Source organism: Alosa alosa, chromosome 3 (assembly GCF_017589495.1).
Source record: "Alosa alosa isolate M-15738 ecotype Scorff River chromosome 3, AALO_Geno_1.1, whole genome shotgun sequence".
Classification (NCBI taxonomy): domain Eukaryota; kingdom Metazoa; phylum Chordata; class Actinopteri; order Clupeiformes; family Clupeidae; genus Alosa; species Alosa alosa.
The window spans coordinates 19,369,760-19,385,779 of NC_063191.1; the positions used below are offsets into that span (position 1 = coordinate 19,369,760).

Genomic DNA, 16,020 nt, shown 5'->3' on the forward strand with positions numbered 1-16,020 from the left:
GGACACAGGCGATAGGCCTACTCAAATAGGCTAGGCTACTTGAATTAGGCATATATTTTCAGACGATTCTATTTCGAGAATTACAGTGACAAAATACGTCTGCACAAATATTCAGGTGCACATATTAACACCGATGGAGGTTTTCAATTCGCCTTCACGTACATTTACACCCACTGACTGCTGTAGGCTTTGTGGGATTAAAAGAGTTAAAGTCGTGGTGAAATGAAGTTCTGTATTGTCTTGTCAGCTAACACCCTCTAGCGCCAAGCATCCAGCATAGATAGATTCCCCCTTGGTCTGGCTCACCTTCGCAGCTCCGGTAATTTGCTGCATGCAGGTCGAAATAAGCACCGTTGAGCTTCGGAGACAGGACACGCAAACTTGTTCGCACAGTCTCAAGAGTTCTTAACAATTATCGGCGACAAACTAAACGTAATTTTTATCCCAGGAGTCAAATGGACTGGAAAACATCGGTTTTGTCTTCCCAGGGGGATAGATAGATAGGAGTATGACTCCAAAAAATAAACAAGGACTACGTACTGCTGATATTTAAAGCAAGGCGCGCTTATACGTCAGGTGAAGTCGATTTTGCCATGTGCAACAACCCACACAGAGGAAGTATGAGTTATTTTCAGCGGCCAGCCTGATTTTAGACAAAAGTGAACTTTGTTACCGTCTTCGCTGCATCGGAAAAGTGATGGAGATCTTTATTGACTGCTTTGTGTCAACCGGTCCAGGCATATTGCATATTGGCAATCGAGGATGAGTGGTTTGTCAACAGGCATTTAAACATTTTTGAAGGATATAAATCCCAAAACATTCACGTGGATATCGCTAAGCTCCGCAAGCACACCAAGTGAAGTGGATATTTCAGAGATGACTGTTGGAGTAGGATTTTGCCTCATTTTTCTGTCCCTGAAGCTCCACTTCTCAGCTTCAACTCAGAGTAATCACGGTAAGAGTAGGTTATATCGCATTAACAGAGGTTTACAACCCGTTATATGCGCTGTACTTTAATTCTGATCGTGTCTGTTTGTGCAATACGTACATCTACAAAAAAAAATATTTAGGTCCATTGGTCGGCTATATTATTTCATCAACCAAACCCACCTGATCCAAGTTAATCAGGTGACAAGTGAGACGTTCGTTCTGAATACGTTGTCAGTAGGCTATCTCCTATCTGTTCTCCACCGTCTTTTCCAAATCTGTCTTGAATTATCTCCGGTAAGCAGTAGGCTATTTACTCCAGTGCATCGTACTTCAGCAGCCCCGACTGCTCACATAACACCCATGCACACACACAGAACGGCTTTAATAGTTTAACAGCCTTCACAAATATAGTTTGATTATTTCTACAGTTGCCAGATGATTTATTGCTTACATCAACTTACTACACCTGACCTGGAATTGCGCATTTAAATGTACCTACATGTCCCATAAGTCGTCAAATTTCTATTCTCAGTGAGCAAAATCAGCTGTCTGTTGTTAGTCCGGCAATGCAGAAATATGGTATATTTTATGGATTTATCTCCAGCAACCTATAGTAGTCTACCCTTATTTCACTGAGATACATCCATGAAGACAATGTAAAAGAAAGTAATACATTATGCGGGATGAAGATTATTGTCACGTAGATTTGAGACAGATAGATCTTAGTTTTCATATTAAGCACTATTTGCAGGACACAACAAAAGTAGGTTGTAGCAAATATGTAATCTGATAGGTGAAATGGACCTGGTGGTCTGTGAACTTTGTTAAGAAGAGCTCTCAGTGTGTGTCTGCTATCACTCAGGGTTGAAATACTGCTATTGATTTTACAGCAACATGCCGAAATCACCCCTCCAGTTCTTATATTGTGCTTGGCTCAATAAAACTGACACTGTTGTTTTCTTTTTATGTGGAGGCAAGTAATACATGATAGCCACCATGTGTGTTAACCCAGTGCTGTCAAAGATTTATGTAACAAGAAATATTGCTTAGAACTGATTCAGATGCCATCCCTCAGTTGTGTTTTGTATGTGGTACTTGGAGATAAAAAAGATGAGAGCACGAGAGTGCACATCTCAATGTGGAGACTAGCATTGTGTTACTTTTGAAATAAGTAGCCTAATGTAGTCCTGCATGTCTGTTGTGCATAAGGCAGTTTCAATTTAGACAGTGTGGTTGTCTATGAAGTGTCGTCAAAAATAAACATTGGGTGTGTAGATGTCTTTCTGAAAGAGAAAGAGTAGTCAAATCAGTGTTTTAGCGGTAGTACATTAGTTTCAACATCTACCCAGACAAACAGCCTGAATTGAGAATTTCACAGGTGAAATTGAATGAGGCTCCAGCTCTTAGGAGGCGAAATAGGAATTAGATGTTGCTTTCGAATTTCACACAGCCATATGGCTTTTCTGGCCTTGTTGAAAAACCCTGTGCGCTTTTACATAGTTGGGGTCTGAGTGATTCATTAAGGAAATTATTTTAATTGGCTATTGATTTTTTTTCTTCACACGAGTGCAATCTTTGTGAATTTTACAGTTCTACTCACTTTCAACAACACAGGTGCAGTGTTGAGGAGCAGGTTGTGAAAAACGCTAATAACACCTGGTAATGGCAACCAACAATAGCATCTGGTTTTCTTCCTGTATCCCTGACAGTGACAAGGGCACTGAATAATGAGGTTTTACGTGAGCTACACCTTGAGTCCTATTCAACCTGTCACAAAGCTGATAATGAAAGCTAAGATATGGCAACGGTGGGATAATGTAAGTTTCATGCATTTTTATAAAAGCCAAGTAAATTTTAGTGCAAGTGCTACATGGTGATATTAGACATGTTGATAGCATAACTTTTCAAGTTGCACCAGATTCCATTATCTCATGAACCCATTAGCATCACATTGTGAGACAGTGTTCATAACCTCTATGCCTCCTTTTTGCCTCCTCTTTGCCTGTCTGTCATACGGAAGGTGCCATAAGGTGACCCCAGACCTCCCCTTGGCTTTTTCTCCTTTACTGACCTCAGATAGTCAACAACTTACAGAGTAATTAACAAACAGCAACACACACACACACACACACACACAGAGAGAGAGAGAGAGAGAGAGAGAGAGAGAGAGAGAGAGAGAGTCCCTAGACTTGTTCTAAATTGCTTTCCAACACTCCTGTATAATACTAACACACATGACACATTAGGGAAGTCTTTGTCTTGCCACTTGGTTTGTTAAAATGTGATTGAGTTAGTTGTTTTTTAATGAGATCTCATGATGATTATTGCTGAAATGTTAGATGTATTGCACCACTCAGTGGCAAGAACAGGTATTCATGAGCCAATTCAGATTCTACCCCCTGCAACCAGCATGTGAAGGCTTTTGTTTATATGAAGTGGTAGCCTATGCTACTGTATGTTACTGACACACAAGAGGTTTAGACACTCAAGTAGTTGTATAGTCCAGAACATGCAGATCTGCATTTTGTTTATGTGTACAGTAGATTATATGAAGTCTGTGAGCTGGTCCCATATGCTTGATGAGACTAAAACCCCATATTGTCTGCTGGAAGCTAGTGATCAGTGGGTCTTGTGCAGACACTGTGCTTATTTATAAGCGATGAGCAGACCAGTCTATTTTTATCTCACGCCTTGATGAAATTCCTAAGGGATAGAATTGTTAGAATTCATGGGTCTCATGGGGATTTCAATTCTTCTTTTGTCAAATAGTGAATCAAACTGGAGTTAAGGTATAATGCAGTTATATAAAATGGAATGGCAGTTAGTCATGAAAATTTCATTTTAATTAATGAGAAATGGTGAGATGAGAAATGAAACACATTTGTCTAGGTTTTTCAATGAATTTAAATTTTTTAGAGAACTTAATGTAAAAGTTTGCTAATGTTTTGGTTAAAAATAGAATGATAGTATGAAAATTGTACAATTATAATGAATCACATCAACTTGAGAAATAGTGCTTATTATTTCCTATTTTGTTATTCAATGTAACATGAATGTTAAGAGGACTGGAATTCCATTTTTAATCAAATTAATATGTGACTTCAGACCATCCTTATTAGAGGTCACATGATGGAGATGCATACTAGGAGTCACTTATGGAGATGCATATAAGAGTCTTATGATCGTTAGGATGTGCATATGGTAACAACGTACACATATTCATATTCAACACTCAAACATAGACAGACAACAAGTGGCCTATGAACCAGCTAGGAGTGGCAGGCCATTTTGTACTGTACACAAACCCAAGAGATCACTGATGGAGATCAGGAGATTGTGGGACTGGAGAAATGCAGCGACAGAAGAAGCAAAACAAGATGACCCCATGCATGAACTCCATAGGGGTCAGCAGATTTCTAGATTGTTCTAGATTTGTCATTTTTACTTTTTAGTATTTTTTTTCTATCTTTCTACATCATGGAAGCTGATTTCATGATTACGTCATAATTTGGAATGTATCACAGTCAAGAAAACTTTAAGCACTCTCTGTTATCTTTTAAGCACTGTCTTGCTAGTGTGTCTCTGAGGTATGGCTCTGTTGAGTATGTCTCCGCGGCCCCATCCCTGCCTCGGAGATGGGAAGAAACCAGAGACTAAAATGGGGGTGGAGTATAAGTGCACTTTTGCTATCTGTGTGTCTCCTCTGGCTAGACAGCCTAAAGAAAGCCAGTTGGATCATTTCCGAGGTCCCTGTTGAAATGGTCAGAGAGAGAGCTACTGTAGCATCTGGTAGGTGTGTGGTACCTGGTAAGTTCTATCAAAGTCCTTTAAGGCAAGTCCCTCCACTCGGCGGCCATATTGCAATGCTTTTTGGACACTTATCGGGCATCTATTTTGGCAGAAATGCGCGTGCGCAAGGCTTCACGACACCAATCTTGCTCCAGCAGAAAGATGACAACACATGATTGGCACGATGTCTTCACAACACACCACATTATTGGCTCAATGTATTCACAACACACCACATGATTGGCTCAATGTATTCACATGTCGACGTTTTGCCACGGAAGGAGTGTGATATGTGTACACAACTGCCATATTGGCGTTACAAACTAACCCCATGCATTTCTATGGAGATTTTTTTTGCTGTGCTGTGTCTCCTCATTAGAAAGTCTCTGGTTATATGCAGTAACACCAGGAAAGGTCTGGTGAGATGGTTACTTCAGTGTCCAAACTCTCACTGTTGACACAAAAGAAGATTGTGATAGGACAGTCTCGTGGAGGACAGGATGTTGCTAGTTCTGTGTGGATTTAGCAGTTTACTGAAGAGTTTGGGCATCCTGTTTATTGGAACCGTCCCCCGTCTGGTTCCTTTCCAGCTTCATCATCCCAATTGAAAACTCCTGGGGGATCCTGAACAGTTCGGATACAAGCAGTACTAGTCCTCCACCATGACGGCTGATTTTAGAACAAGGTTGAGCCCACCATTCTAGAATAGTACAGTGCATGCCTCAACAACTTCAGGCCATGATCACAAAGAAGCAGGGACACATTGGATGTTGATGATGTTTCAAGTTGAGCTCAAATCTCAAACTTCCATTTGTATTCTTTCGCCTCTAATTTGTATGACACGCAATGTGCGATGCAATGCGGTAATACTGTCATTCGTCTTCGTTGCTGTGGCCGTGATCTGATCAGCAATACAACCAGACAAACTGCAAGCCCTTGATACGGGCAACCAATAATACCAATAAATGTTGCAGCCAATCCTTTTTGTTGCTGTGGTCATTTATGATCTGATCAGTTACATAACCAAACAAAATGAGCCCTTTACATGGGCACCCACAAATACCAACAAGTACCAGCAAATTCTGCAGCCATTCCTCTTCATTGCTGTGGCTATGTCTCAAGCAGCAACGCAACCAGACAAACTGCAGGCCCTTGATGCATGCAGCCACAATGTGAAGAATGTGGTCCTCAAATAGTGAAGAATAAAAAATAATTTAATTCACTGAACACCATTTTTGTCAGGCATTTTGATCAAGTCACTTGTCATCTTGATATCTGATGGCATAATCTTCTAATGTACTTGCTGGTTTGACTATTTTCAGTTATGACTGCATCAAGGTGATTCATTCATTAATCAATCAATTGCTTTACAAGACACACATTAACTCATATATATATATATATAAATTCATGAAATTTTGTTGCAGGTTCTTATTTACAGTTAAATTTAAAGTTGAATTGTTATGCTGTTGATCAATTTCTCTAAAATGCTGTGTAAATAGTTTTACATGGAATTGCATTTCAATAATATGGCTCAGAAATGTTGCATTAACTCCTTCCTTTGGCTTCTTTGCAGTTGTGCTGTTAGACACCACCTCTGTACTTGGAGAATTGGGTTGGAAAATGTATCCCATTAATGGGGTAAGTACAAACTATGCCCTAACCAATGTGTGGATATGTGTAGGCTGTGCCTTAAAATAGCTCTGGGTTGATAACTGGTTGGTTAGAAGCTCACTCTGCTAACCATGGTAATAATCATTTCCATGGTCACCCATAGACAAGAATCTTACAGTTATCTAGGAAGTTAAGATAAATGAGATTTCACAAGAAATTATTAACTTTGTTGAGCAATGTCCTAGCTCCTGCTCTTCACATCTGTAAACTGCCTTGAATGATTACTCTCTACTGTATGTTATTATCCTCTGGTTACACTACTGTAAGTATATACAGTACAGTAACATTTTCTTCTAAGGATACATTATGATGAAAGATGTTATAATAACAGGCACTTTCATTGTTTTGCTCTCAAAACCAATAAATTACTTTCTTAGCAATTCATCATCACCGGATGTCACATCAGCCACTGGAGAATAAAATAGGGAGCTAATGACATTAATTAGTTGAGAACTTTTTTTTTGTCCCCATATCTGGCAGTGGGTGGGTGTATTATTAGACCAGCACTATGGTATTATAAACTAGAAAAGGATATGGGATTATAAACCTGAAATATTTGTCTTCACAAGGAATATTACACCCTCCAGCTTGTGATGGGTTGCATTTGAACTGTCAAAATGGTGTCTCCTCTCTCCCCAACACTGTAATGATTTTTATTTAAGTTGTAATCACTCCTCTACCACAATGTTTCTTCAAGGTCAAGGGTCAAGTCCTTAGAGCCTAGCGGGTGCTTTTGTCCACAGGTGTTTGTGTCATGATCCTTCATCACTTGCAGTTATATTCATTATTGCTCTTGAATAGAGTATTTCCCTCTACATTTGTGTCAAAAGCAAGACTATTACATCATGTAGGTCAGTCTGACAGCAGCCAAGAGGAAAGGGTTGGCTGCAGCCTTGACTTCATGATTAAGCTGTCAAGACTTCTCTTGGCCTACCCAGAAAATTGGATTGGCCATGAATATTTAACATGGGAGAGGTGAGAAAGGGCAGGAAAGGGAGGGAGATCTTTGTGAGGTAAAATGGCTTTACATCCCAAGTAGCAAAGGATAAGTGAAAATCTGAGCCACCAAGTCCGTAGGCTCAAATAAGATATTGGTTCACAGCAGCTGGAAGTTTGTCTTCTATGACTACAAAATTTCTGCCCACCATGTGACCCACTTCAAAAAGTCTGCTCTTGCTACAAGTGAATACATAATTGTTATCTTTCCTCACTCTTGGTGCCTCAGTAACACATATTGAAAGCAGAAGCACACAACAGGATGTACTGAGGCCTTAACCAGATGCTGTTGTCACTACCTTCTTCCTACCTTGGTGACTTGTGTATCTTTGATGTTATCACATAAACCAGTGGTCCTTAGTTTTGCTTCTTTGGTCCCTCTGGCTTGAGTGTCCTGCATCCATCCATGCCCCAGTCATTTTCAGTTTATCAAGATGGATGAGCAGAGACAATAAGCAGCCTCCAAGAAAACGACCTAAAAGCCTGAAAAATATACATACAACCTGATTAGTGTGCAGGCCATCAGGGCGGTAAAGGTGTGATCAGACAGGACGCACTTTGACGCTTTTAAAACGCGAGGTGCACCCTGTTTTCATAAAAACGTGAATGACGTCGGTGCTTTTCCGCTTTGAGTTGAACTTTTCTCAGTTGCAGTAACCATGGTGATTGGTTGATGATGAGTGACAGTTCTTTGCTGGTGAGATGGTACGCACTACATGAGTACTGCAAAGGACGAGAGATTACATTACATTACATTACATTACATTACATTTGGCTGACGCTTTTTTAGCCAAAGCGACTTACAACATGGTAAACAGTTTAAGTTTTAAAGCAATTCTCAACAATTTTAGGACAATTTAAAAAACGGTGGATTACAGTAAGAATAAGTGCATCAGTGAGTGCTGTTTTTAACAGTTACGTGTCAGTTTAAGACAGCTGGTGAGTGCTAGGATCAGCAAGACTTGTTGTAAGTGGTGCTATGAGAGGAGATGTTCTCTAAAGAGCTGGGTCTTCAGGAGTTTTTTGAAAATGGAGAGGGATGTCCCTGCCCTTGTAGGAACTGGCAGTGTGTTTCACCAACGAGGAACAACAGATGAGAAAAAAGTTTGATTGGCCTGAGTGTACCGGGTGGTAGAGCTAGCCGCCGCTCGTCCTGAGGAGCGCAGCGTCTGGAGGTAGCGTGATGTCTGTATGAGGGCATTCAAGTAGGTGGGAGCAGAACCGGAGACTACTTTGTAAGCAAGGGTTAGAGCCTTGAATTTGATGCGGGCCACCATAGGTAGCCAGTGAAGCTGGATGAGCAGCGGGGTAACATGTGCCCTTTGGGTTGGTTGTAGACCATGCCGCCGCTCTGGATCATCTGAAGGGGTTTCACTCGCGCAGGCTGGGAGACCTGTCAGGAGGGTGTTGCAGTAGTCGAGTCGAGATGACTATTGCCTGAACCAGAAGTTGGGTAGCATCTTGAGTCAAGTAAGTCCTGATTTTCCGTATGTTGTACAGTGCGAAACGGCATGACCGGGCGACTGAGGCAACATGATCTGAGAAGTTTAGTTGGTTGTCGAGAACAACACCTAGATTTCTTTCAGTCCTGGTAGGTGAAACAGACAGGGAGTCAAATTTGATGTTGATGTCGTGGTGTATGGTAGGTTTAGCTGGGAGGACCAGCAGTTCAGTCTTTGAGAGGTTCAGCTGGAGGTGGTGTGCCTTCATCCATGTAGCTATGTCTGAGAGGCAATCCGAGATCCGGAGAACCAGGAGAGAGCAGAACCGGAGATTCCCATGTTAGCGAGTATAGAGAGAAGGATGAGGTGATTAACCGTGTTAAAGGCAGCCGATAAGTCAAGCAGAATGAGTACTGATGACCGAGCGGTCGCCCTGGCTTCTTTTAAGGCTTCTGTTAAAGACAGCAGAGCCGTTTCGGTAGAGTGGCCACTTTTGAACCCAGACTGATTTGGATCCAGAAGGTTGTTCTGTGAAAGGAAGTCAGAGACCTGTTTAGAGACTGCTCGTTCAATGCATTTGGATAGGAAAGGCAAGAGTGAGACAGGGCGGTAGTTCTCGACCCTTTAGCACCTCACCAGTCCTGGCCCTGTCACTACAAGCGTCTTATGCTTGATCACCCTCAAGCACATTGGACTTTCTTAATTTAACTTATATAGTGTATTTAGCATTTAGTTTTGTTAGTTTCTTATCTTCTACTGTCTTTATTGTACAGTGGAGTTTAGTTATATGTTTATACTATACTAATGTTTACCATTTCTGTTGTAAGTGCATGTTGTGTTATGTCTGTATGCTACTGAGACCCTTGAATTTCCCCTTGAGGATCAATAAAGTATCTATCTATCTATCTATCTATCTATCTATCTATCTATCTATCTATCTATCTATCTATCTACTTGAGCAGGGTTGAGAGAAGCTTTCTTAAGTAAAGGTGTTACCCGGGCCATTTTGAACGCTGTTGGAAATGTGCCGGAGGTTAGCGAGGCATTGATCACAATGTCACAGAGATAAATACATATTATAATACATAAATACAATAAAGACGATGCATCTGATGACTCCACCGCCACTCAACCAACATTTTTGACGGGGATGGGCAAAGCGAGGCTTTGTGAAACACTCCGTCCTCATCCGACCAGATATCGCGGAAATGAACATGATGACTGACAAAATAAATTACAGTGATGTTGTTTTAATAAACCATTGTTGGCATACATTTAATAAGTCAGCATAGCACATCAATTCAGAATTAAGTGTTTTCTGTAGGCTACATGTGTCATCGGTGCACCCTAAGCTATTGCATAAATGAACAGATTTAATATCAAACAGTTTTCAGTAGCCTACCACTGTTAGATTGTGCTTTAATCATAAAGAGGAATAAAGAAAATAAATACTTCCCCATGTATAGCCTGCACCTGTGTATTAACCGCACATCTGAAGATATTTAGCTAAATCTATGTATAACCCTCAGTTAATAGGTAGGAGATTATGGTAAAGGTAAAATCCATGATTCTAATCCAATACCCTTTTGCTCCTCATGGTCCACACATTCCTCCAGAGCCATGGCAAAAGTCTCATTTCTATCAGTACAGACAAATACAGAAATTGTGAAATGTATTATTTTAGCAATAATGTATAATCACGTTTTGTCCTCTGTAACAAGTAACTACTCCCAAAATCAGTGTATAGTTTTATTGACTTTTTTTGACAAAATACATGATAAAAATATAGCTGCAAGCAGCAATGAGGGGGCCAAGCAGATAGGCCGGAGTAACCATGGCAACAAAATGCTGTTAGCTCAATGCTGCAATCAGCTGTCAAAGCAAGTTTCACGTCTAGCACGTCAAAAGTTACAAGGCAAAATGCATTTTTGCTAATTGCAGTGACCCTAGAGGTCAAAGGTCACAAAATTTCTTCGGCATTCACCTGATGGGGTCATGAGTCTATGTACCAAGTTGGTTTTGATACATGCAACGATTGCTGAGATATGAGCTCACTTCCTATTTGGCGGCTTCGCCACAAATTTCGATTGGATGTGACGGGCGAACGCTTCTATCAATTGTTACAGAAATAAATGAAGTGACAAGACATGGTCTGAAGATGGTCTGTGCCAATTTTGGTGAAGATCAGATGAAATTTGTGACCTGTGCGAAATTGTTGGTGTTTTTGATCAAATCAAATATGGCGGCCGAATAAATTATATTGATGCGACAAGTTGCCAAGGACCTTTCACAGTATTACCAGACACCACTAGTACGATTTAATTCTAAGCACAGCAGCAGCTACAGGCCAAAAGGCATGTTGAATTACAGCGCCCCCTAGAGGTCAAAGGTCACCACATTTCTTGAGGGTCCTCCTGATGGGGTCATGAGTCAATGTACCAAGTTTGGTTTTGATACATGCAAGGGTTGCTGAGATATGAGCTCACTTCCTGTTTGGCGGCTTCAAGGCAAATTTTGATTGGCTTTTACGGGCTTAACGGTAATATCTTCAAGACAAAAAGTGATAACTTTTGTGAGGCTTGGTCTGAAGATGATCTGTGTCAAATTTGGTGGGAATCAGAGAAAGTATGTGACCCCTGATACATTTTAAGTGTTTTGATGAAATCCAAAATGCCGGAAAATGACGTCATGGCAAAATGCGCTGAACTCCTCGGCTTGGTCCAAGGATTCCAACAATACCTGACTTGAAAATCGGACCAACAGGTCAAAAGTTACGTGCATGAACGCACGTCCAACTTTGGCCTGTTGGTGGCGCTAGAGGGTTCAAGTTGCCGACATGAAACTTGGTGACATGAATCATGGGACCGTCCCCAATCAGTGTGCCAAATTTCCCAACTTTTTACCATACGGTTCTATGAGCTTCGCTGCTTGGCCCCCAATTATGTTTTGTGTTTATTTGAGAGGCAGATGTTAATTTCACATCTGTAATATTTCTGCATCTGTCAATATTTCTGCAGTAGGCCTACATTTACAGGAGCCCACTACCCCTAAGTTTTCTTAGACCCATATAATATGCCTCATGAACCACCAATTGCTCCAAAACCTGGCTGTAGGGATTTCCTTTTAGTTTCAGGATCTTTCATTAAAGTTCACACAAGTGGAAGTTCATTACTAAAATCCACTAATTGAAACTATACCTCTACTTAACAGTACTTAACTGTCATTGAATTACAATTAGTTTCTATACAGGCTGATAGTGATTATTACTGCATATTGTGTTAACAGTGCATGGTGCCATTATGCAAAATAGGAGTCATACTGGATTAATTTAGTCTGAATTCATTCCTACAGTATGGAGTCATACATGCAAGAAGGTGAATTCTTGTACATTTCAGGTATGCACTGCAACTAGACAGGTTTATTAGTTTGCTAAAGATATACAGTACAGGCCTCTTGAGCTTAATTAACCAAAAATGTATTGAAACTGACATTTAGATCCACCAACTTAATCTTGCTCATGTCAATTAATCGGTTAATACTTTCTCCAATATGTGTGTTCATGTACTGTTCCCTTAAAAATGGCATGCTTTCACCTTGTAAAACTAAAGTTAGTCTAAGTTCACTCAAAGCTAAGTTGGTGGCATGAATGACAAAAGCTGACACACTGAGCCAACAAGCCTGAACCCGAGCAGCTTTTGCTTGAAATGCAGTGTCCATAATTTTTTAACCACAGTACCTGTCAAGGCAGTGTACAAATTGTATAAAATAGATAATTGCTCATTCAAGTTAATCAAGGTAATAGTTTGAAATGATGATTTGATTTGTTAATATCACCCATCCCTACTGGCATCTCCAGGAAGTCCTTGGAGATCAATGTGGAATTTAGGGCTGCCCTTTAGGATACCAAACGCCTCATGTTGTTTTAATTTAAGTTGTATACTATTACCCTGTCTAAAGAGGTTTCACTGGATTGCTGTGTCTTCACTATAGTGGATCCAATTGGGTTGCCCCATCACAAGTAAATAATCATTTGAGGCACGTAAGGTCTGAGCCTAAAATGTGGTTATTCATTGCTGAAGGGGTGATTATCATGGCTACCTGGGAATATTTTTTAATTAAAGTGAAAATTAGGCAAAGGCTCTGTGTGAGACAGCCTCTGTCAATTAATTAATTGCGCTTCAACTCTCCCATCACTGTAATGTGTTTCCTAATGAAAGGTTACATCCCTAGAATCTTTCGCAAACTGTGCAAAAATGTGTTTGCATTCTGTTTAAGCCATTAAAATACTTTTTTTGTTGGTGGCGAGTCTCAGTTGCTTTATGCAGCCATGAATGTATTTAGCATATACAGTAACAACACAAACCTCTAGATGTTTGACATGTTATGCTCTTTGTTCAGCATTAATATTGACTTGTTCTTGACATTTTTATATTGTTTTTGATCCCTTCTGCAGGATCATGAGAATAACTAAGTCATTGTATAATGTTGTTTTGCCAGCTGATATTGAACTAGCAATTAGATTTAATCTGTGTCATAGATCTGTATATATTGAAAGAAAAGGTTATTGTCTGCCAGCGATTTTATCCAGTGAATAAAAGCAATATCTCAAAATGTTTTTGTTAGGTTTTGCTGTGAGTAACTATGTCTGAGTTGGTGTCTGGATGGAGTCACAATAAGCTTTTCTCAGCAAAGGCAGACACTGTTGAAATATGCATGAATCATTTCCCTAGAGTGGGAGATACAGGACTATTTATTTATTAAATTGCATAAAGCAGCTTTTCGGGATTAAAGGCATAATGTTTTCTTTTGTTTTTGCTAAACACTTTTACAGTGGATTTCTAATGTAAGCTGATTCAATTCGGAGGAAGATAGTTGTTGTTTGCTGAGACCATTGCTTGACTTTTTTCCTGTTTTATATTTGGGCATGCACTTCAGGATGGCTGCCCTAAGTGCATCATGTTATGTAACAATGCCACCAGCTGAAGCTTGCTGAACTGCACTATGTAAATGGTGTATCGCTGTTTGTAAAAAAGCTGTCTGTGCTTGCTTGTTTAAAAGTGTTATGATCTAGTATTTCATGACCTAATCCATTCAGAAAGAAAAACTTGCCACAAATGTAATGTTTAACATGAGGGGCATTTTACCTGAAATTTAGTGTGCATTAATTGAATTGTATATAAACAGTATCATTGTAAATGAGTCATTAAAGGCCTTGGCTTTGTATGAACAGGAAATATATGCAGCAGACAAGGTAGCTGTAATTTTCAGTCAAATAATATCAACAAACTCTTCACACATCCAGCCTTTAATCTCTCTTACAACATTTAATTAAATGTAATTAGGCTACCCTCAGCTTATCTCCAATCAACGGTCCACCAAGATCTTAATACAGTGCCTGGAAAGATGAGTTTTCTAGTGCCCAGTGTGCTGTCATGTAATTGGTGGTGACAGCAGACTGAGTGGAGGTGCTGGGGAGCTTATCAAGTAAAAAAAAAAAAAACAATCTTGTGCGTGCGTCGTTTCCTGTGACCTCTGTCATTACAAGGCTTAAGCAGCACTGGGAGCAGCTTAATTGGCTCGTTGCCCATCAAAGATACACAGAGGGCAATTCTTAATGCACTCTAACACCATTAAATTGATGCCATCAGAGTAATTAGTGACTTGAGTTAGAGTATACCTGTGTGTCAGTATAAGTGCTGGGAACAGGTATGCAACAAGACAGCGCAGAGAAATCCTTGCTCCAGGTGCTGACGGCAGGCCTCTATCAGAGGCTGCAGGACGCCTCACTGAGGCAGGGAAAAGAGCAGAGGAAGCCCTCTCTGTCTCCGCGCCTCCGGCTCCTCCAGCACTGGCACAGCTGGGCTACACTGTGCAGTAATGAGCCATGCGTTTTAATGTCCTGTGCCGTGTGACAGTGTCAGGGGCTGAGCTGACACTCGGAGAGTGGAGCCTCCTGATTTAAATGCATTGCCAGGAGTGAGGAGTTTGGGATGCTCCCTATTTGTCCACTGCAGACGGTAATCAGGCTGCTGAGGCAAGGCAGCTGTCTTGTTGGGAAGCGTTGCTTTGCTCCTGTGGAGATGATGGTTCTGTAATGAAGGCACGGAATCAAGAATGGAACAGAGAAGGTCCTGAAATCTCACTACAGGTCGTGTTGTTCGTGTGCTGGCTGTACATGTATAAAAACCTTCAGGTGCACTATTTACTGAAATAGCTTTTTGTTTGTGCTAGCAAAATCCAAGTGATAGGCCCGTGTTTTTGCCATTGATAAGTGCTTATTATCTCATGCCATTTGTTAATTAAATAGTTAATTATTTAAATGGACTTTTCAGCTGTTGAACTATTGAACTCACAATCAGGCCTTGTCTTTGAACTGGCAGTCTGATATTCTCCAGTGGATGTTATTAAGCGAGCTAGAGATGTTGTGTTTTTTTTTTAGATTCGATGCTATTTCTCTCATAAGGTTGATTAATATTCTTCTCCTTTCCTGCACTTAATTTTCCTCTTGAAATATTGACCTTTGTACAGTCTTGACTCTGTCCCTGAATCTTGAAGGGAGGTTTGATCAGTGGTATGTGAATGATTTACATCATCCATCTCACATGTCCCATGCAATGTTAATTCAACCCGATCGTGGGCTAATGTCAGGGTAGTGGACCTTTTTTGAATACTTGAATGTTTTCACCAGATGCTCTCACAACCCTGTGTTTCATAAAGCCTATATAATCACTGTGCTGTTCATCATGAGCCAATGCACAAGAAAGCAATTTGGTGCAGGTCAGCCAAAATAGCTTCCATGACCTTCAAGGTGTCACTGCAATTCAAAAAAGGGTTAGTCATCATTGCAAAATGATGTTCCTGTTACGCTGTTTCCTGTAAAGTGTTGCATGCCGGAAGGTACTGCGCTAGGTCACAGGTTCAGGATCCCATTCACCTGTCTTGGGTGCAAATCTAACCTGAATCTGTGACCTAGCCACCCTTTGGTTTCAAACATGAAAACAATTATAGAAAATATAAGATGGCTGTTTCACATGTGAAGGAAACATTGGCACCAAATGAGCAATTGTGAACCAACAAGTGCCTCGGTTATTTGATTTTGTATTCAACAGTGTTCCAAAAACTTTTGGGCTTGAGATAGGAGGGGAGATGGTAAATGAAGACAGATCCATCCTATATTGCTTTAGTTAAT

The 16,020-nt window shown here is 40.4% G+C and overlaps 1 protein-coding gene across 4 annotated transcripts in view; it reads left to right on the forward strand.

Annotated features, from left to right (window-relative positions):
• The first annotated feature begins 290 nt into the window (after window positions 1–290).
• LOC125292328 (ephrin type-A receptor 6-like) overlaps window positions 291–16,020 on the forward strand; it is a 110,460-nt gene continuing 94,730 nt past the window's right edge. For all 4 annotated transcript variants that reach the window (XM_048239547.1, XM_048239549.1, XM_048239550.1 and 1 more), the window contains exons 1-2: window positions 291–955; window positions 6,296–6,360. In XM_048239547.1, coding sequence (XP_048095504.1) covers window positions 877–955; window positions 6,296–6,360 — 144 coding nt within the window. In that variant the 5' untranslated portion in view covers window positions 291–876. The remainder of the gene's footprint in view (window positions 956–6,295; window positions 6,361–16,020) is intronic.